We start from the raw sequence: 23,844 nt of genomic DNA, 5'->3' as shown, positions 1-23,844 counted from the left end.
GCCACCACAGGTCGCAGGAAATGTGAACATTGCTACTTCCAAGGCAAGAGAAAGGACACACCTTGGAAGTGCATGCAGTGTGATGTTGCCCTGTGTGTCTCACTGGAACGCAACTGCTTTGAGGTATGGCATGAGGAGTTAATCTGAGTGAAAGTCCATCATCTTCTCCCGCTTATCCATGGTTGGGTCGAGTGGTGAGTGAAAGTGTTTTTTATAAATAGTTGAAAAAAAGCTCCGGTGTTCAATATTCTAACAAGTGTGTTTTTGCTGTTTTTATTTGTATGTATAATGAATAGTTGCTTGAAGGAAAAAAAAATTCAATATTGTAAATAGTGAGATTTTGCAGTTATATTTATATACATTGTTGGTATTATAATAAATTGTTGGTTGAGAAAAAAAGTTCTAATGCTCAATTCTTTTTTTTTTACACATCACATGAACCTTGTTATGTAATATGAAGTCATTATTCAGTCCTGGTATATCTCAGTCCCTGCTGTGGTGAAAGTAGAGTGATTGACAGCTGTTTTACTCAGAATTCGAATTTCATTTTAGACATTTATATACAGTGTAATTCAAATATTTCACTACTTTTGTAATCCTAAGACTTTAGTAACCAAATGTAAAACACCAAAACAATTCGATCACATGAGAACATTTGTGTTTTCACAAGAGTTTTGAAGATTTTCCGAAAATCGGATGTCAAATGTTAAGCTTTTAAGCTACTTATCTCATCAAACAGTGCTCTAAGGTGAGTGAATATATAGCATATATAGCAATACTAGAGATTGTCCTGAACATTTTGATATGTAACACATGGGTGCCATGTTAGAAGAAATACATTTAAAAGGTGATTAAAGAAAACATCTAAAAACCATCTGTTGGCGTCGTTTGGACAACAAAAGCAGAGTGAAGCTCTCATAGCATAAACAATCTTTGAGTACAGACAACGTCCTGCAGAGAGCACACAGCCCAACAGCACGTCTTTGGTCTAGCGTCACTTTTCAAAACGTTTGCATTAAGACACTAAGACTAGCTGGTCCATTGTAAAGGTCAGTCCACCTTAAATGAGCAGCAGGTGAAAGGCAGGACACGGGAACTTGGTCCTGAGGAGATGTAACGATTATTAAATAAGAAATAGTCGAGTCAAGGGGTCAAAGAAATGAACATTTGTGATTATTAGTGAATCGGTTGCAGATGGGTGAAAACAGGCTTAGGGAGTAAGGTATTCCATGTAACAGCATTAGGTCATCAGGATACAAAATAGGAAAATGTATTCCCTTACAGTTAAAGAAGCAAAAACACTCCGATAACAGGTACATTTATGTAAAACAGGGCTCATTAACAGGATAGCAATGATACAAAACATTTAGAAATAAAGAATACATCAAATCATCCTATATGGAAACTTGGAGCCCTCAATCCAAATAAAATGGTTCATCAACAGTCAGTGGTTAACGTATACATCAGAATGACAAAAACATTAAACATGTTGTCCACTTATGTTGATAAAGATGGAGCTCATTTAAGTCTTATATGGATGTTGTACAACAATGTTAATCCAGTCAGACAGATTTCTCTCACGTGTGAACAGTCATAAGACTTATTCATTGTCCTCTCCATCAGCTTCTGATTCCATGTGTTCAGCCGAGCTGCTGATTGGAGGCTCTGCCCCTCCGTTATCCTCAGTTTGAATTTCATTAAGCTGTGAGGACTGACGACCAACACACTTGTGCCTATGGAAACGACCACGCCATTTAAATCTTTTGTCACAAACATTGCAGCTGTACATTTCCTCTCCTGTGTGGACTGTCATGTGTTCCTTTAAATTGATAGTCAGTGAAAAAGCTTTCTCACAAACTGAGCATTTGAATGGTTTCTCTCCTGTGTGGACTCTCATGTGTGTCTTTAAATGTTCCTTCTTTGAAAAAGCTTTCTTACAGACTGAGCAGCTGTGTGCTTTCTCTCCTGTGTGGACTCTCATGTGTGCCTTTAAAAATCCACTGTGTGAAAAAGCTTTCTCACAAACTGAGCATTTGAATGGTTTCTCTCCTGTGTGGATTGTCATGTGTTCCTTTAAACTTCCACTGTGTGAAAAACCTTTCTTACAGACTGAGCAGCTGTGTGCTTTCTCTCCTCTGTGGACTCTCATGTGTGTCTTTAAACTCCCACTGTGTGAAAAAGCTTTCTCACAAACTGAGCATTTGAATGGTTTCTCTCCTGTGTGGATTCTCATGTGTCGATATAGATCTTTTCTATGTCTAAAAGCTTTCTTACAGACTGAGCAGCTGAATGGTTTCTTTTCAGCACTACGTCGTGGATCAATGACAGATTCTTGTCTATTTTTCAGTGAGTTTGAGCCTGAGGCAGGTTCTCTGGTCTCCTTCCAATCAGCACTGTCTTCAGTGTCAGGTTCAGAAGAGTCATCAGTGTCTTCAGAAGAGTGATCAGTGTCTTCAGAAGAGTCTCCAGTGTGGTCCTCAGTCTTTGGTTGTAAACTGCTCTCTGGATCTGAGTTCCTGGCTGGTTCTGGTCCTCGACAGTCCTCTCCATCAGCTTCTGTTTCCATGTGTTCAGTTTGTCTTTGATGAGGCTGTGAGGACTGAGGTTTCTCTTCATCATCTTCACTCTTCACAGGGTCAGGAGTGAAAGTGGACTTGGTGATATCAGCCTCCTCCAGCTCCTGAAGCTGCTCTCCCTCCTGACTGATCCTGAGTTCCTCCTGTTCCTGCTTAATGTGTGGGGGGGGCTCTGGGTCCTCCTGGTCCAGACCGGAGCTCCACTCCTGCTGGTCAGGGAGAGGCTCTTCTTTAACCACCACCAGCTGCTGGACATCTGCAGGAAACAGGAAACACACTGTTATATCAGTCTTGGACCTAGTCAATATAATTAGGTATGTTATTGAATTACAGTTTCCAGAGAAGAGAGGCCCATCGTCTCTTCCGCAATTATTAGGGGTGAGTGGAAGTGCAAAGAGGCCCTCTTCAGGATAATACAGTTAAGTCTTGTTAGTTAGGTGGTTCATATCCTGACAGGGTATGAATTACACCTAAAGAGGTCACGAGATAATGACCTTTCGACATCTGGAACATATGTGGGTGTGTTGGCTAATGTAAGGGAAATTATGTGTGCGTTCATTACAGCTGCTATATATGATGTGAAAGACTTGTACTCGTTGGAGCATTACCACTAGTGCTGTGTACCTGGACTCACATTCAGGTTCAGGTCCGGACTCAAGTCCAGAGGTTCAGGTTCAGGTCCGGACTTGTGTCAAGTTGTGTGAGTAACTAAAGTGAACTTATTGTGAGCTAATTATCAATTGAAAATAAACTCATAATCAACTCAAATTCAAACTCGTCAGGTTTATTGTGCCCCCTTCCAACTTGTGTCTACACCATGTCTTTTCTAGAACTCTACATGTGTTACTAACTACACAACACAACTACATACATAGTGATGTACATACAAGACCCAATATGCAAGAGTACAAGTCTGTGTTCTTGTTCAAGAACAACAGCATATTGACATTGTCTGGGTGAAGTGTTGCTCTTTCGGCAGACACTATATCACCATACATACAAAGGAGTTAGCTTAGCTACACTACCAAATATGGCAACCAGCATCCCACGCTGTCAGTGTCCACTATGTCTAAGCCAGCTTCCCTTGACGTCACACAGATCTCGCGAGCAGTTGCGATATTTTGCGAGACTTCGTGAGCTCAGTAATGGCCGCCATATCAGAAGCCAAAACAATGTTTTTCGTCTTTTCTCAGCGCAAATTTCTCGATCTATGGAAGGTTTTAGATGGTTTAGAACACACAGGAGAATATACGTAAGTACCGGTTCCTGACGTTCCGGTTTTAACCGGACTTGAACCGAAACTTTTTACAAGTCCAGTACCGGTTCGGCGTTCCGGTACGCAGCACTAATTACCACTATTGACTGCTTGTGTGCAAGGTAATGTTTCCTCATTATTATTGATTGTTGTACAACGAAATAATAATTAATCAACTATATCTGTGTTTGTGTTTTATTGATTCATCTCCGTTTTATTCTTTCCTTCTGTGAGTGCTGAATTGCCACAACAACACAGTCAGAAAAAATTGTCTAATTATGTTGGCTCAATTCACCTCATGTAGCCCAGCCCCTTTCCACTCACAGTTAAAAATGAAAAAGGGTTTTTTCTTCTGGTTTAGCACTAGCCGCAATGTAAACAATGAATTGTATTTGGGATTGTTCACAGATACACTACGCTAGGGCTATTCAATTAGTTTGGAATGGGGGCCGGTTGATGAAAATGATCCAAAGCAAGGTGCCGGGAAAAAGATGACTTAAAATATGAGCAATCATATTAAGAGCTTCAGATACAGTACAACAGCATAGTGGAATGCATATATTGTGTTTAGATCAATCAATCAACATAGCCCCAAGGCCTTTGTTGATCTAAATGCTAAGTTGTGTAACGCAAGACACATTGAGAACATCATTGCGAAAGGGAATGCAGCAAAATAATTGTTTTTTTTCCGATTACGTTGTTTTCATAATCGTTGCAAGCCAAAATGGTAATAGAGATTAAAATACGATTAATTGCACAGCTCTAATTCAAACCTTATTTAAGTAAAAGTATGCAAGTATTATCAGAACATTTTATGGCACCCTCTTATGTCATAGTAATGATGGTGCTGTTGAGATCTTCATAGTATCAAGTGAATACTTAAAGGTGGTGTAGGTAAGTTTGAGGAACCGGCTCGAGATACACTTTTTGTTATATTCCATGGAATGCGCTTAACATCCCGACAGCAATGAATATCTGAAGTGCTTTGACAAAAAATCCATTAAAAAAAATGTCATCTGTCGAAGCCATAATACTGTAAAAAGTACGACCAATCATCTGAGCCGGCCCGGCTAAAAGAACTGGATGGCCTACCTGCCTGTCAGCCTTCCATCGGGGCACAAACTTATCTCGTGCCCTCATTGGTTATGTGCGCGTTCGTGTGTGTTGGAGGAGGGACTCTGTAAGGAAGTGGCAGATTTTCTCCGGCTGTGTATTTTAAAATTCTACCTTTAAAACGAAAGTTAGTTATAATCAATTATATTCTGATATAACCCACAATGAAAATGCTTCATATTTTATGATTTTCTATATTTACAGTATAAACAAAACACAAGTGGTTTGTTAAGTTGAGTGTGTAAGGCCTATAATGGTTTCACTGATAAGGGAGAGACAGTTTCTTCCCTCTTCCCTCACAGCAGTACACAGGGAGGGGGGCTCCTGACTTAAGGAGAAAAAGACAGAGGCCCCAAAAAGGTGGTTATGTCATAGTCATAGAAAAAGGGTCGGCAACCTTTTTGATATGAAGTGCCATTCAAAAAAATCTTTTATCAGCGTGCCGACGATCGTGAATTATCAAGGGGGGGGGCGAAGAGCTCGACGCTCGTGAACTGTCAACAGCAGGGCGGGGGGAGCCTCGCTGTGGGGAAGCAGTGTGTGGACCTGTCAGGGATGCTCTGATCGGATCGAGTGGGCGGGGCCTATGGGGATCTTCCATTTAAAGTTATGTTTAAAACTCAGTTAATGGGGCTCATTCATCACTGGCGCTTCCACAAACAACAACCAACATAGTTGTTTCATTCAAATGAAGTACATTATTCAAGTTTACATTAACTTTGGATAATAACACGGGAGAAATGAGCGGTAACACTCTCTTTTCCTCTCTCCCCCTCTCTCTCCTGACAGCCTGTCAGTATCTCATGCAGCTCACTGATCCAGTAATGAGTGACCCGACAGTGAAGAATAAATATATGTATAACTAGTTTAGCTTGTTCCAGAGGTAGATCAAATAGCTAAGTGTGTTAGGTCTAACTCTTGTGTTTCGCCCACCGGTCCGTCACAGCGGGCGGAGCTGCAGGATTTCTGCTTCACACACGTTGCATTCCGCTATTTTACTGTCTTTTTCGGACACTTTAAAATACTGCCAGACCGGTGAAGCCATTTTGGAGAGCTTGTTTTGCTGCACAGAGAAAAGTGTCATGTATTCTACGTCATTCGATCGGCTCTCGTGATCGGCATTTTTAGAGAGCCCTGATCGATCGGTAGAGAGTGAGTATCGGTCGATATCGATCGGCCGCCGATCGATCGGAGCATCCCTAACTTACATGATGCCGAATTTAACAAACAAATTTAAATAATTGGTTTAAAACGGCATAATAATAAGGACGACCGTCCGTTCTGTGATTCTCCAGAACACACATGGCCAGTCCGCCCCTGTGTAGCATGTTATTTCAATGAGAGATGAGCAGATCGCCACTGGGCTTTCAACTAAAGACACAGCCACGCAAAAACTGCAGCATTTGTACAGCTCCTTATGGGTACTGCAATTAGTGAAGTGCTTTCCTCTGTGGTGAAACGATCAGCACACGGAGCTGCTGGGACTCCCAGCAGCTTCTACTGAAGCCTTCAGAGTAAACGGCCAGAACGCCGACATCTCCTCGTCTCCACCGCTCCCATGTTTTATTTTGTGTTGTCATAAGTTAGTCTCTCTGCGTTTCTGCGCTGGGCTCATGCTAATAATTCAATGCGAGGATAATAAAATGGCGGCTTCACAAACGTTTTGGGGAGTTTGACGGGGCGTGCTTTGCATTCCGCCCAGCCAATCAGACACAGGAACCTTTTTCTCCCACGAAAGTCCCTGCTCTCTAGCGGGGACTGAAAAGGGGGTAAAAAAAGGTTCTCTAGAACTAATTTAGACCTTTTGGTGCGAACGCAACTAAATTGTAGTTCTCAGGAACCTTTGTGGGAAAAGTACTTGCTTTGAACGCGCCTATTTACACACATCTGGTTCTCCATAGTTATATGTGTATTCACAAGTGAAAGAAATGTGTTTAACCTTAATCTCGATGTATAGCTATAGTCCTGCCGGAGTGCCGCGGAACGTGAGAACAAGAAAGTATATCGTGCGCAAAAATTAATAAAACGTGGCCTAGTTTTATTTATTTTTCTCTCTATGAACCCTCCAGGGCTCCGTATGTACATCTCTCTCAAAATATATATTCTTTGAATTAACCCAAAGTGGTTTTTTTATTTGCTTTTTACACATTTAAAAAGCACATTAAAACTAAATTATCAATGTATGTCACATTTAATCAACTAGTGCTGTTGGAGCACCACCCAATCGAGTGGTTGGAAGGTTCATCTCTGCTCCGCGCGTCCCTTGATGACTGATGAGCTGGTTAAATTACAAAAGAAGGAATTCAAAGCACCAGGATAAAGGTTAAACAATAATCTGTTTTAATGGTAAAAAACACCAATACATAATACAGAGCACTCTGCAACATTACAAAATACAGAGTATTCCGGGCTCAATTCCACCACTGTGTGATAATGCGTATCACGACAGCCAGTCAGAAAAGGCGTCGAGCATCAGAATATCATGATATTTATGCACAGGTGGGGAGGCGTTGTGTCGGTTGCTCCTCCCTAGCTATTTGTTATTGGCGATTTCACTTCTGGGCGAGCTAGCCAGTGAGTTGGCAGTTCTCCATTGGCCGGTTTCACTTCTGGGCGGGACCCCAGGCAATGAATCAGCAGTCGTTGATTCCATCTGGTTCGCTCCATCTCCTCACAGTGTGTGTGTGTGTGTGTGTGTGTGTGTGTGTGTGTGTGTGTGTGTGTGTGTGTGTGTGTGTGTGTGTGTGTGTGTGTGTGTGTATCTCCCTGAGTGTTAAGAAGAACAAATGTCTTTATAGCAGTGGTTCTCAACGAGTGGGATGTGTGAGTGAAGAAAAAAGAATTGAAGAAAAAAATGTTTTCTTCTTCTTCTTTTTTTGGGGGAAAAATACTTATTTTGAAGGCCCGATTTTCTAACGCTGTGCATGCAGTCGGCGTTGGACTGGAAGTACCGGAGACCATAAACGGTTTTGAAAACTTCTGTTACGTAGTGATCATCCACTCAATAAAACATCTTTGCTGATGTTTTTTCGAGTCTTCTGGCCAATCAGAATCAAGATTGTTGCCGGAAGTCCCCACGGAGAATAACTTTGCGGTAGAAATATTCTTTATACATCCATGGGTACAACTTCAGATAAAAATGAACACATAATGAAATATGACCCCCAGTTTGATGATTGACAGGTCAAAGAACAATGGGAGCTATCTACCCTTACCCACAATTTAAAGTAAGTCACACAGACTATCTCCTCTTTACTCTTCTCGCAGCAAGATGTCAGAACAAAGTGAAAAACAAACAATGGCATACAATATTATTAATATGTTGGGTAGTAATAGATTTATTTATTTTCTTCTCAGAGTGTACCAGAATGCGTAGTTTATGTTAGTATTTCTAAAAATCTCCTGGGGGAGAATCCCCCCAGTCCCCCTTCTGGGGTTGGGTTTCCAGCACGTGTGCCTTTTTATATAGTTCAGCTTTGATTCCATCATCTCATTAAACCTTTTTTAAAGCATACTTTAGTTCTGTGAAGGGATATAAGGGATATATGCACTGTACTTCACTTTCATTAATATTGTATGCTCAAAAGCGTGTATATTACAGCAGGTCTTTTTGTTGAATAGATTTGAGTGCTTCAAAATTTTGGGTCGCGATTTATTGACCAATTAAAAAGTGGGTCCCGAGGCCCGACCAGTTGAGAACCACTGCTTTATGTTTCACTATATGTTGCACATAAAAGGTATAGTTGATTAATGATTATTTTGTTGTACAACAATCAATAATAACAAGGAAAACATTACCTCTGCTCTTGCTTTGGAGTACTAAAATCTTACAGACAGAGGACTGTTTGACAGAACGCACAAACATTTCCCTTAAACAACTTTAACGCACACACATCTTATCATGCAGCCTTCCACACAAATGTCACATGTTTTTCCCTCTGAAATCTATACTTGTATATGTAACAACGGTTAACTGTTCCTATACCCTAAGGCCTTCCCTGAACTTCCTCCAACCTCCGAAGTCAGCTCACAATAACATGAATACATCTATTGATAACTCAGAAGGACCATTGTCTCTAACTGTGTGTGACTCAATCGTCTCATGCTCTTTTTCACACCAGCGCTTTCCCCGTTGTAGCTCCGTGCTAGAGCTTTTCTGGTTCAGCTCCGGTTTCCCTTTTCTGCTCCCGCTTTGTTCACACCATAGACTGTATATATAAAGGTTCACGCCACACAGAGCCGGGGTGGTACTGCGTCATTGCCTCATTGTTTGCGTCATGACGTAACCGTTTACGTGCCTGCTTCATAAAAGCCAAACCGCGCGGAAATCCCTCACATCGATAACAACAACAATGGCCGATTGTATTGAAGCGCTGTTCGCTTTGGTTATGCTCTTACGAAACGAAATGGAAGGCATGGGACGACTTTACAAGGGACGACTTTACTGGGAACTTTACAAACATCACATGCGAAATTCAAGACGTCTTTGCGGTCTTCAGGAGGTTGATCCCGCCCATGCCCCTGCCCCCGCCTTGACGCCTCTTAGCTCCGGAATCCGGTTCGTTTCCAGCTCCAAAAAATTGTCGATCCAGAAGCAAGATTCCGGAGTTAAGAGGCGGCGTCGCTTACGTCTCTCTTACGTTGAGGCGTGCAGGAAACTAAACCCACATCCCCTGAACATGGGTCGACTGAAGAGTCTCGTCATGCCTGCCTACAAGCAGTAGTGCTGAGCAAAGTGACTAGAAGGCAACCACACACTTATAATATTGTATATAATATTATAAGGCATAATGCCCCTTTCACAGATTCTGCGTAATAATGCCCTGCCCCTGCATCTTCTATTTCAATCTTTTTTGCAGATTTAGCGTTTTTAGTGAGAAAGAATTCCGAGATACTTTTTTGTGCCTATGTAACAGAGTTATAACGGTTGGTGTAAAATCCTGGTTAAGTTGGAGAATTACGCCATCTGGTGTTACAAACATGTGCCTGCATTACTGTAGCTTTGTTACCGCAATGGATTGTGGGAGATTCTCATACCACGTGAGGATCTCTTGAGAGTAAGGTGCATGGATGCATAATAAGAACTGGATAAAGCGTGGGAGGCGGGGCCTCATTCATTCCTATGAGAGTTGCTCATTGGCGCATGATGATAAAATGGCCCAACTTTTGAGAGAGCGAAACGTCACAGATTACCCAGCATGCCTGAGAAGTACTTTAACCAAAATGCTCGTTCACATCAAGCACGTCAATTTGCGTACACGTAACAGCACCGCGCGTTCATGACAGCATGGTAATGATTTGTTATTATGATGGATTTGATATTAACGAGGCGGCAGTTAGTAGCTAGCGGCTAGCTAGTAATTATGCTAATGTGCACATCAATCGTTATGTATTTATATTACGCTGTAACAGGATCTAGTGATATCCAAGCAACAGAGCTTTGTTTAGCATGAAATAATTATTGCATATATATATAATATATATATATATATATATATATATATATATATATATATATATATATATATATATATATATATATATCAGTGCAATAAGCTTCTTAGTGCAATAAGAAGCTACAGGGACGTTAATCTAACGTCGGTAATATTAACTTTATTTAATACAACATTTAAGTACAAGATTTAAATCCTACAGCCCATGTAGTATATATCCATTATTACAGCTCCGTGGGATGGCAGTAAGGTGATATGGGTCCGTTCTTATTGTGCATCCATGGGTAAAGAGAAACTCATGTAGTGCTGCACACGTAACATGGACGTGCCGGGCGGCGCGGTCCCGTGGGTTAGATGCACGTTCATAATGCAGAGGGAAATAACTCTCAGAATAACGTTATTAGCACATTTTACAACTTGAGGAACGAATGTTTTTAATAAGGGCTTTACAAGTGTTCATACTGGGTAGTTTAAAAAAAATTATACAACGATTTACAGACCACTCTTTCCCCATGTAAGTCAATGGGAAAAAGTGTTTCCGGGCCTGGCAACCAAACGGAAGTGTAGTACCGCCGTTTGGCCAGCACGAATATTTTCATTTGAGTCCGGCGCACTTCCTGGGGACTTGGTAAGGTGCTATTGTATTATGTCAGTGGACAAAAAGTATGTTATTATTTTATTAGGACAATAACGTTTGGTTGTGTTTGTTTAGTTTAATGTTAGTCGTTTAATGCTCACAGCAACATGTTTTTTGTGTGATTGGCTATTTGTGTTATATGATTTATTAATGTGACCATCAATAGAGAACCGCAGTGACGCGTCCTAAAACCCGGAAGGAGAACCTTCCGGTTCCTTCGTCAAAAACGCAATGAAATGTCTCCATAGGATTTTGCCTAATAGCTCGAAATAAGGTCTGTGGTTGACACACATTTAAGAGACGGATCACGTTTTGTTCAGCCGGATAATCTCCACATGTCTACCCTACTTTTATAATTTTATAATCATAAATCTAGTTGCCAGAAGCAAAATGCTAACGTTATGCTATAAACAAACTACAGCAGGGTCGCTGCTTCAACGTCACGCCAACTTAAGATCCATATTCAAACATACAGATTCTAAATGGTAGAAGTTGAAGCGTTTGTTTGAACAGTTTGCAGAAGGCAGGTACTTGCTTTCAAGCAGAACAGGGCAAACAAACTTAGCGGGAGTGTTTTACGTGTTCGGTGTAATGACGTAAAATGGCCTGGACAACTTCTGTAGTCCTATTCAGCCACTTGTTAACAACCATTGTTTTTCAGACACGTAAACTCTTCAAAAATCACCAGCGGGGTCACTGCTGATGGGTTTAATGTCGTAGAATAAAACGTGATCTGTCTCTTCAATTTGTGTCAAACACAGACCTTATTTGGAGCTATTTTCCAAAATCCTATGGAGAAATTGCATTGCTTTTTATCGAAACAACCGGAAGTGGTAAAAATGCTAACTTACTTCCGGGTTTTAGGACGCGTCACTGCGGTTCTCTATAGCTAATTTGAGCTAATAGGCTAACGTAAGCGTGGTGCTATCTCTCCAACATAACGCAGCTCACGTGTCCATTTTATGTTGTCCATTGAAATGCAGGTATTTTTATGTTTGTTTATGTTTAATGTTTCACATGTGTTATACTACCACTATACCATACTTGCCAACCCTCCCGATTTTCGCAGGAGACTCCCGATTTCATTGCCCTCTCCCGGTTTCCTCCCGGTGTCATATTTCTCCCGCATTTCTGACTAAATCAGATTTACTCAGGACTGTTTCCGGTCAGACTTTAATACAGCTACACCATTGTTTGGTTTCCATGGTAGCGCGTCTCTTTAGTAGCGTGCGCAACTGAAAGTCTGAGAGGGTGAGGCAGATAGTCACAGAAAACAGAACAAGAATCGACAACTCTACCCTCTGCTCACTCCTTTCCTGAAAAATACAGGTCCAGCCCACACATATGCTCCATCAAGGATGGTGCTAAAGGGCGCAAGGCAGTGCACTTACAACTACAATAAGCTAGACCCTCCAGAAAAATGCGATTCTGCGATCGCAGAATTTACCGCATAATCAGCAAAATGGCGCAGATTTTTTAAAAGGCTGCATAATCCCTGCATTTTTCCACACAAAGTTGAGGGAAAAAAAGTTAACTCGTCTTGACGTGACGTCATCAGCTCGCGCATCTCAGAATGTAAACAACACTGTATAGAGTGAACGTGTGGAGCTCACACGATATAGAAAACACCAAGATGAAAAAATCTAATCCATTTACCGACGAACATTTCTACTAAAGACCGGGCAAAGAGTGGGGGAAAACTATTCTGCACCCCGTGTAACTGTGAGTTGGAGCATAAGAGAAAATTGACGGTGGCGACCCACTTTGATTCATTCAAACATTCGAAAATGCTTTCTGCTGCTGCGGACAAGAAAGCCATTCAACTCACGTTCACCGAGGGATCAACCTCCAAAACCCTTTAGAGGGCTACAAGAAACGAAGTGAGTAGCCTACAAGATTGAAGCTGGTCAGATAACGAACGAGTAAATGAAAACAGAATGAGGCGGAGAAGTGTGTGTGTGTATATGTGTGTGTGTGTGTGTGTGTGTGTGTGTGTGTGTGTGTGTGTGTGTGTGTGTGTGTGTGTGTGTGTGTGTGTGTGTGTGTGTGTGTGTGTGTGTGTTTGTGTGGGGGGCGGGGTGTGAGATTAAAATAGCCCAATTGCTTTTACAATAAATAAACATTGAATGTGTTTAATTGAATAGTAAAGGGGTTTAACGTTAGTGGCAGGTTGTGTGTGAGAGAGAATAAATAAGACAGCCCAATATTTTTAAAAATTGTTATTCTTTTCCTCCGCATATTTAGCATATTTCCGCATATTTCGCAACTTCCCGCAATTTCGCAGCATAAAATCACATAAAAACTCTGCATGTTTAATCGCATAATCAAGGATTTTTGCCCGCGTTTTTCTGGAGGGTCTAATAAGCATGTGTAGATGTTAATCTAATACAGCCACTAACACACCCACCCCCCCGCGCAGTGGTTTTGAAATGCTCCCGATTTCTGAGGTCTCAAGGTTGGCAAGCACTTCCGGGTTTTAGGACACGTCACTCAATTCAATTCAAAACCTTTATTTATTCAGGTAAAAACCCATTGAGATCATTGACCTCTTTTTCAATGGTGACCTGCTGCAAGTAGGTTCCAGCATGAATACAAACATGACAGAAAAATAAAGAGGACATCATATGGCATATTTACATTGACTACAGTTTGTATAGCTAGTAGCATTTACAGATACCAACAGTTTCCGATTGGATAGCATCTATCCTTGCTTTAAAAACATGCAATGGAACCAAACTGCTCAACTTCCATTCCTTTTGCAGACTGTTCCAAGTTAGTGGAGCTGCGCATCTAAAAGCTGTATTCCCTAAGACAGTCCTAGCAGTTGGCACATTTAATAAAACCACAGCATTCGATCTCAGGCAGTAGCCATTTACAATACGCCGTGAGATCAGGGAGCAGATGTAGGATGGAAGTTTCCCTAAGATGGCTTTGTATATAAAAATGTACCAGTCATTGAGCCTCCGTACAGTTAGTGAAAGCAAACCAGCCCTTGCATACAGGGTACAATGATGGGTTAATGCTTTACAGTTTGTCACAAATCTCAGTGCACTGTGATACGCAGCATCTAACTTGATCAGGTAATTGGCAGGTGCATTCATATAGATCAAATCACCATAGTCCAGCACAGGTCAAAAGGTCACAGAGCCTTTTCCTGGCCTCAAGCAGAGAAACAGGACTTGTTTCTGTAAAAGAAACCTAGCCTAACCCTCAGCTTTTTAAGCAGGTTATTGACATGAAGTTTAAAAGAGAGACAGTCATCCAGCCAGATACCAAGGTATTTGTCACAGGTTACCACTTCAAGTTTTGTTCCTTGCGTAGTTACAATATCTAAAACAGGCTCTGGTGTCTTTTTAGCTTTTGAAAAGAGCATTACCTTGGTTTTATCAACATTTAAAAGAAGCTTTAGTTCAGAGAGCTGAGTCTGAATAATGTTAAAAACAGCCTGTAATTTAACACCAGCCTCCTGAATGGAGGGACCTGCACAGTACATCACGGTATCGTCCGCATACAAATGTAAAGTAGCTTCATCCACATTTTCACCTAAACTGTTGATATATATGGAGAATAAAAGTGGACCTAAAACAGAACCTTGAGGAACACCATTAGTAATGTTTAACCACTCAGAAGACAGCCCATCAAAGTGAACACATTGGGACCTTTCAGAGAGGAAGTTCACAAACCACCCCACTGCATGGCTGGATACATGCCAATACTGAGTAGCCTCTGCTTTAAGATGCGATGATCGACGGTGTCAAACGCTTTGGAAAGGTCAATAAAAAGAGCTGCACAACTCTGCTTATTATCTAAGATACTCGTAATGTCATTCATCTCTTTCATTGTGGCAGTGATGGTGCTGTGTTGCTTTCTGAAGCCTGACTGATGTTTAGACAGGATATCATTTATACATAAAAACTCCTTTACCTGTTCACTCACTAGGCGTTCAAGCACCTTCGCCAGAACTGACAATTTAGAGATTGGCCTATAATTATTTAAAATAGTTGCCTCCCCTCCTTTTAGTAAAGGCATGACATAAGCTGACTTCCATACTTTAGGAATTGTATTTGTGCTGAGGGAGAGGTTAAAAAGAGAAGTAAGAGGTGGAGCAATAAAATCTGCAGCTATCTTTAAAAAGAAAGGTTCTACGTTGTCCGGGCCAGCCGGTTTCCCAGGATCTAACTTGGATAAAGCTTCATGGACAATACCAACAGTTAAAGGAGTAAAACTGAAAGGGTTTTCCAGACCACATTGTTCAGAGTCACGGATTGGGGTGTTCACAGCAGCAGAGTTAGTGACAGAATCAAACAGAGAGCCGTTTGCATGGTGGAGAGCAGCAAGGTGATGAAGGTTGAAGACAGCGCCACTGCAGCGCATGCGCACTTCTTATCTCATAATTATGACTTTTTATCTCATAATTTCGACCTTTTTATCTCATAATTATGACTTTAAATGGGGATTTTACTTTTTTCACATGGCGGAAATGGGCTTCCATATTAAAGTATGCTTGAACTTTGTTTTATTTTGTAAAAATGATAAGAGTTGTCTTTCCGGAAGTCATGTGACCTCTTGCCCCGGATATTTATATTGTGTTTGTGTGCGTTAAAAGTCTCAACGATGTGATAACGTAATTCTACTGCTGGTCTACTAGGCAAACACGTTTTCACGGTGTTTCATGATTGTGCAAAGAAGAGAATAAACGTGATTGTAAACATCAGTTCGATGCGTAATGTTCTTTCAAGACCAGAGTACACCTTATTTAGGAATAGATGCACCTTATTTAGGAATAGATGCCGTTTGCATGGTGGAGAGCAGCAAGGTGATGAAGGGACCTCTGAAGACAGCGCCACTGCAGCGCATGCGCACTTCTTATCTCATAATTATGACTTTTTATCTCATTATTATGAATCTTTATCTCATAATTATGACCTTTTATCTAATAATTTCGAATTTACATGGGGATTTTATTTTTTCAAGTGGCGGAAATGGGCTTCCATAGAAATGTAATCAAAAAAATTAAAAATTGCAGGCAGAGGAGCTCTGCCCGCCTGACACTAGGGGGTGCTGCAGCGCCCGCAGCACCCCCTTTCCAGGGCCCCTCTAAAGTGTTATTAATGTGATCATAAAGTGTTGAGTTTAAAGTGTTAATGAAGTGTAAAGGGAACAGACCTGCTCTGTGTATCCGAAGCTGAGGCTGTAAAACAGCGTCCAGTAGTTTCTGGAGTCTCTTGTTCTCCTCTTTGGAAAGAAACAGCTCCTCCTCGAGCTCTGCTATTGTTTGTTCAAACAGAGCAAATATCTCTTCAGAAGCAGCAGTGAGTCGCTGCTTCTTCAACCACAGCAGCATTTGGACTTTACTCATGTTTCCTAGATCACCTTTTCCTGCAGACTCCGTTAAACACACCGTTTCTCTCTCCATCAAACTCTCAATCTTACTAGTGTTGCTAACGTGTTTCCAGCTAGCATGCTAAGCTAGCTCCTATAGTCCGAGGTAAACGCTCCAGAAAAAAGAGCTCAGAGGTTTATCCAGACACACAGATGATGAATCAGTAGTGCTGGAGCTCACACACACTTTCTCAGGAACACAAGAGAGAACCGTAGCGACGAGACGCCACATGCAGGGCTCGAGTTAAGTGTGAGCCAATGGAAGCTGAGCTCCCACAAGGAGGGGCAGGGCTCGAATTATGTGTGAGCCAATGGGAGCTGAGCTCCCACAAGGAGGTATGATGTCACTGCATCCGTGGGAGCTCAGACCCCTCGCTAATACATTACCAACAACCATTATTTTTATTTATTTTTATTTTGTATTGAGTCAGGCACAATGAATTTACATTTATACAGTCAAGATTTGTCCCTTTTCCCCCCCTCCCGTTCCTAGCTAAGTAAATAAATAGATACATATATAGGTAAAAATAAAGTAATGTAACAGATGTATCAAAAGAAAATTAAAATGAATAGACAAGGAAATAAGGAATAATAACAATAATACATGTACCCATATACTGTGGTGACACCATATTGTGGACCATAATTCACCTGTTGTATTGTGTTGCCACACGGACCCTTTAGTGGGAACACTGAGCTGTGGCTATTCATTCCTGCTAGCTCGTCAGACAGAGCAGTTCATGCATTATCCTCCGAGACTTTAATGAATTATAAAGTGTGGAAGTCAATTCTGAATACACCGCCTCCAACTCCCTTTTCACGGCACTACAATACTCACATATGTATACCCACATATACACATACACATACATACATGTATATAAAGACAGAAAAAAAAAAAAAAAGCAAATACATTCATAGTTCCTCCCTTTCTTCTTCATTTAGTGTCTTAAGTTCAGCTATGTAGTCTATCATAGAGCCGAATAGTTTTGAAGAGCCCCTCAGGTTATATTTAATCTTCTCCAAGTTCAGGTACATCATTAGATCTTTAAGCCATAGAGATGCTTTAGGTGGTATCGAAGATTTCCATTCTAGGAGTATTCTTCTACGTGCTAAAATAGATGCAAAGGCCATACTGTCCTTAGTTTCCCCCCTTATCATTTGGTGGCCAGGTAGTACTCCAAAAATGGCAGTTTGGCCCTGACTGTTATCCATCCCATAATAACAAGATGCATTACATTAATGCACATCTCCTCTCCTCTCTACCTCTTTGAAATCAGCACAGCTCTCCACTTCAAATACACTTTATAGTATTTTTCAGATGTCAATATTGTTGTTATTATAGTCTTAAGAAAGTTTATCAAATAGCTTTTATAAAATTCCTATCCATTTTGTTTTGCCAAGTATTCTTTGTGTCTGTGTCTCTATATGCACCACATATACTAGAGATCATTCATGTCTAATTTATAACCCTACAGGCAGTGGCGTAGGCAGAAATCAAAGAGTGGGTGGGCCCAAAATAAATCAGGTGGGCCCAGCCTGTTCAAGACCAAACATACTCAAAATGTCCTAAAACGCATTTTAACTGAAATAAGCCACTATTAAGCCAACTATACTTGCCTGATTGCAGAAAAGTTTATTCAGATGGACACATATATATTATAAGTCATGTTACAGGCACACAACACCAGCACAGTAGCCTATAACATGACACGGCTGCCGCTGCACAAACACACCGTTGCCAACAGCTGCACATCATCAACAATAAAGCATGGATACACAGAGCGGTGCGGACATACTCATTCTGGAACGGCGGCCACATAAACACACACTGGCGCGCAAGCACACAAACATTGCGTAAAGTCCAATTAATGCAAAACTATCAAAACAAAATAATTGTAATTCATAATTATTTATTTGTTTGTTTATTTATTTGTTTTTTGTTGTTTTTGTTTTGTTTGTTTGTTTTTCATTAACACATGTATTACTTCACTTACTTACTTTGACCGATGCCCCATCGAAACCAAATCCAACGCACAACTTGGGGTCAAGCTGCAAAGGCTCCAGCACTTGCAGGATTTTCGCTGGTATGGCATTTGCATGCATGTCTCCAGTCTCCAAAAAACCCACAGCCATGGCCGTGGGAAGTAGGGGTGCTGAGGGTGCTGCAGCACCCCCTGGTGGAGGACAGGGGATCTGCACTTCCACAAGATATAATACAAAAAAAAAGAATTTTCAGCCTTGATGTAACAACATTCCTAATTAAGTAAAGATAACACCCTTTTCACCCCGGTTACATTTTCCATTTGCCCTGTACGATGGGCGCTGTAGTGATAAAAGTGGAGGATGTTGGCTTAGCAGGCGCCCGCAGCTCACAGCCAAAGTGAGAGAGATAGAGAGAGGGGATACCGCGGTACCGGCGGGGATTGTTGTTAGCTTCTGCTGTGCTAACGGATATAAGAAACTGTTTCTACAATAATGTGGAGGGAGGGTTCTGTCCTGTCAGACTGAGAGGCTCAGTGAGGTAAAGGACTCTGAGTGTTTAGATAGTTCACTTTAGTCTAAGTTATCTCAGTGGGTCTCAAACGTTTTGATCACAGTTTATGTAAACAAATATTTCCAAGGCACACCTTTATAATTATTAGGATAAATAAAAACAGGTTTGACATCATTCCAATGTATACTATAGGACAGTAAACCAAAAATATCGTTTAAAACTGGAGAGATTTAAAAATAAGCATAAATAAATAAATGTTAACTGATAAAATAAGATATGAATGAACAACACAAATAAAATAAGTTACATTTATTTGTTATTGGCTATGGTAGGTTATTGGAAATGTTCACATACTTATTTGATTAATAAAATGCAAACCGATCTTTTTCATATGGGTGTTTTAGAGTAGTATCCGCTAGATCAGTCTCTAATTGGGCGCTCAAAGTGCACCAGATTGAAGCATTTTACTTTAAAATGTTAAAAAGGGGGGGCATCCCGGACCCCCCTAGAGGATGTGAAGTCCACCCCCCCAATTAAAACATGTTATAATACTAAATACATTTGAAGCCTTGTTATATAAGCTTTCCACCATGTCAATATGTTTCTCTTTTTGTAGTGTATTGGTCTTTAGTAGAGGTTTTTCATTGCCAGCTAAAATCTTGCCTATAGGGCAGCACATTGGTCAGAACCAGCCCTGGTGTCATCCCCACAGCACCCCCCATTTGAAACATGTTCCCACGGCTATGGATACTGCCACAAGCTCTCGTTTAGACACGTCTTTGTACTCGTCTGCCAAAATTGCATAGAAGGTGTCCGTCTCACCATGCAATTCCGTCTTTATTTCTCGGATGAGTAAAGAAGCAGCTATTTGCAGTATCTCATTCTGGATATCGGGGCTTGTAAGTTTCCCGTTCCCCGGCAGGTCGTCCAGTCGCCGTTTAATTTCTGGGTCATAGTGAGAGATCATTTGAAATAACTCCAGAAAGTTGCCTCTGTTCAATGCCTCTTCGTTTTCCCGATGCCCACGTAACGGAATCCCCTGCTTTGAAAGAAGCCGAAACTTCCGCTCTAAGCCTAATGTGGGACACTTCTGCTCTCGGCCTAATGTGGGACACTTTGGCTCTAAGCCTAATGTGGGACACTTCTGCTCTAAGCCTAATGTGGGACACTTCTGCTCTAAGCCTAATGTGGGACACTTCTGCTCTCGGCCTAATGTGGGACACTTTGGCTCTAAGCCTAATGTGGGACACTTCTGCTCTAAGCCTAATGTGGGACATTTCTGCCCTAAGCCTAATGTGGGACACTTTAGCTCTAAGCCTAATGTGGGACACTTCTGCTCTAAGCCTAATGTGGGACACTTTGAATCTAAGCCTAATGTGGGACACTTTGAATCTAAGCCTAATGTGGGACACTTCTGCTCTAAGCCTAATGTGGGACACTTTGGCTCTAAGCCTAATGTGGGACACTTTGAATCTAAGCCTGATGTGGGACACTTCTGCTCTAAGCCTAATGTGGGACACTTTAGCTCTAAGCCTAATGTGGGACACGTTGGCTCGAAGCCTGATGTGGGACACTTTGGCTGTAAGCCTAATGTGGGACATGTTGAATCTAAGCCTAATGTGGGACACTTTAGCTCTAAGCCTAATGTGGGACACTCCTGCTCTAAGCCTGATGTGGGACACTTCTGCTCTAAGCCTAATGTGGGACACGTTGGCTCTAAGCCTAATGTGGGACACTTCTGCTCTAAGCCTAATGTGGGACACTTCTGCTCTAAGCTAATGTGGGACACTTTGGCTCTAAGCCTAATGTGGGACACGTTGGCTCTAAGCCTAATGTGGGACACTTCTGCTCTAAGCCTAATGTGGGACACTTTGGCTCTAAGCCTAATGTGGGACACTTTGGGTCTAAGCCTAATGTGGGACACTTTAGCTCTAAGCCTAATGTGGGACACTTTAGCTCTAAGCCTAATGTGGGACACTTTGGCTGTAAGCCTGATGTGGGACACTTTGGCTGTAAGCCTAATGTGGGATACTCCTGCTCTAAGCCTAATGTGGGACACTTTGGCTCTAAGCCTAATGTGGGACATTTCTGCCCTAAGCCTAATGTGGGACACTTTGAATCTAAGCCTGATGTGGGACACTTTAGCTCTAAGCCGGATGTGGGACACTTTAGCTCTAAGCCTTATGTGGGACACTTTGGCTCTAAGCCTTATGTGGGACACTTTGGCTCTAAGCCTAATGTGGGACACTTTGGCTCTAAGCCTAATGTGGGACACTTTAGCTCTAAGCCTAATGTGGGACACTTTGGCTCTAAGCCTGATGTGGAACACTTTGGCTCTAAGCCTGATGTGGGACACTTTGGCTCTAAGCCTGATGTGGGACACTTTGGCTCTAAGCCTGATGTGGAACACTTTGGCTCTAAGCCTGATGTGGGACACTTTGGCTCTAAGCCTGATGTGGGACACTTTGGCTCTAAGCCTGATGTGGGACACTTTGGCTCTAAGCCTGATGTGGGACACTTTGGCTCTAAGCCTGATGTGGGACACTTTGGCTCTAAGCCTGATTTGGGACACTTTAGCTCTAAGCCTGATGTGGAACACTTTGGCTCTAAGCCTGATGTGGGACACTTTAGCTCTAAGCCTTATGTGGGACACTTTGGCTCTAAGCCTAATGTGGGACACTTTGGCTCTAAGCCTGATGTGGGACACTTTGGCTCTAAGCCTGATTTGGGACACTTTAGCTCTAAGCCTGATGTGGAACACTTTGGCTCTAAGCCTGATGTGGGACACTTTAGCTCTAAGCCTTATGTGGGACACTTTGGCTCTAAGCCTAATGTGGGACATTTCTGCCCTAAGCCTAATGTGGGACACTTTGAATCTAAGCCTGATGTGGGACACTTTAGCTCTAAGCCGGATGTGGGACACTTTAGCTCTAAGCCTTATGTGGGACACTTTGGCTCTAAGCCTTATGTGGGACACTTTGGCTCTAAGCCTAATGTGGGACACTTTGGCTCTAAGCCTAATGTGGGACACTTTAGCTCTAAGCCTGATGTGGGACACTTTGGCTCTAAGCCTGATGTGGGACACTTTAGCTCTAAGCCTGATGTGGGACACTTTGGCTCTAAGCCTGATGTGGGGCACTTTAGCTCTAAGCCTGATGTGGAACACTTTGGCTCTAAGCCTAATGTGGAACACTTTGGCTCTAAGCCTGATGTGGGACACTTTAGCTCTAAGCCTTATGTGGGACACTTTGGCTCTAAGCCTGATGTGGGACACTTCTGCTCTCAGCCTAATGTGGGACATGTTGAATCTAAGCCTAATGTGGGACACTTTGGCTCTAAGCCTAATGTGGGACACTTTGGCTCTAAGCCTGATGTGGGGCACTTTAGCTCTAAGCCTGATGTGGAACACTTTGGCTCTAAGCCTAATGTGGAACACTTTGGCTCTAAGCCTGATGTGGGACACTTTAGCTCTAAGCCTTATGTGGGACACTTTGGCTCTAAGCCTGATGTGGGACATGTTGAATCTAAGCCTAATGTGGGACACTCCTGCTCTAAGCCTGATGTGGGACACTTTAGCTCTAAGCCTGATGTGGGACACTTCTGCTCTAAGCCTAATGTGGGACACGTTGGCTCTAAGCCTAATGTGGGACACTTCTGCTCTAAGCCTAATGTGGGACACTTCTGCTCTAAGCTAATGTGGGACACTTTGGCTCTAAGCCTAATGTGGGACACGTTGGCTCTAAGCGTAATGTGGGACACTTCTGCTCTAAGCCTAATGTGGGACACTTTGGCTCTAAGCCTAATGTGGGACACTTTGGCTCTAAGCCTAATGTGGGACACTTTGGGTCTAAGCCTAATGTGGGACACTTTAGCTCTAAGCCTAATGTGGGACACCTTGGCTCTAAGCCTGATGTGGGACACTTTGGCTGTAAGCCTATTGTGGGACAGTTTAGCTCTAAGCCTAATGTGGGACACTTTGGCTCTAAGCCTAATGTGGGACACTTTAGCTCTAAGCCTAATGTGGGACACTTTGGCTCTAAGCCTATTGTGGGACACTTCTGCTCTAAGCCTAATGTGGGACACTTCTGCCCTAAGCCTAATGTGGGACACTTTGAATCTAAGCCTGATGTGGGACACTTTAGCTCTAAGCCTGATGTGGGACACTTCTGCTCTAAGCCTAATGTGGGACACTCCTGCTCTAAGCTAATGTGGGACACTTTGGCTCTAAGCCTAATGTGGGACACGTTGGCTCTAAGCCTAATGTGGGACACTTCTGCTCTAAGCTAATGTGGGACACTTTGGCTCTAAGCCTAATGTGGGACACGTTGGCTCTAAGCCTAATGTGGGACACTTCTGCTCTAAGCTAATGTGGGACACTTTGGCTCTAAGCCTAATGTGGGACACTTCTGCTCTAAGCTAATGTGGGACACTTTGGCTCTAAGCCTAATGTGGGACACTTCTGCTCTAAGCCTAATGTGGGACACTTCTGCTCTAAGCCTAATGTGGGACACTTTGGCTCTAAGCCTAATGTGGGACACTTTGGGTCTAAGCCTAATGTGGGACACTTTAGCTCTAAGCCTAATGTGGGACACCTTGGCTCTAAGCCTGATGTGGGACACTTTGGCTGTAAGCCTATTGTGGGACAGTTTAGCTCTAAGCCTAATGTGGGACACTTTGGCTCTAAGCCTAATGTGGGACACTTTAGCTCTAAGCCTAATGTGGGACACTTCTGCTCTAAGCCTATTGTGGGACACTTCTGCTCTAAGCCTAATGTGGGACACTTCTGCTCTAAGCCTAATGTGGGACACTTCTGCCCTAAGCCTAATGTGGGACACTTTGAATCTAAGCCTGATGTGGGACACTTTAGCTCTAAGCCTTATGTGGGACACTTTGGCTCTAAGCCAGAGTCCTGCATCGGGTCGGGTATCCAC

At 42.3% G+C, this 23,844-nt stretch overlaps 2 protein-coding genes across 2 annotated transcripts in view; both read right to left on the bottom strand.

The window, feature by feature from the left end:
- Positions 1 to 546: 546 nt before the first annotated feature.
- Positions 547 to 23,844, bottom strand: part of LOC307032686 (uncharacterized protein) — a 528,358-nt gene continuing 505,060 nt past the window's right edge. Inside the window, exon 3 of the transcript XR_013806358.1 lies at positions 547 to 1,059. The gene's annotated coding sequence lies outside the window, so the exon portion shown is untranslated. The remainder of the gene's footprint in view (positions 1,060 to 23,844) is intronic.
- LOC307032688 (uncharacterized protein) lies at positions 1,303 to 16,687 on the bottom strand. The gene is made up of 2 exons (XM_079670840.1): positions 16,201 to 16,687; positions 1,303 to 2,832 (listed from the first exon to the last, which is right to left on the bottom strand). The coding sequence occupies exons 1-2, from the start codon at positions 16,448 to 16,450 to the stop codon at positions 1,601 to 1,603; spliced, it is 1,482 nt and encodes a 493-aa protein (XP_079526966.1). The 5' UTR covers positions 16,451 to 16,687; the 3' UTR covers positions 1,303 to 1,600.

This window comes from Notothenia rossii (assembly GCF_949606895.1).
Source record: "Notothenia rossii genome assembly, chromosome: 3".
NCBI lineage: Eukaryota > Metazoa > Chordata > Actinopteri > Perciformes > Nototheniidae > Notothenia > Notothenia rossii.
Note: the sequence above shows the minus strand (reverse complement) of the source record. Positions and strands in the feature narration are given on the sequence as shown.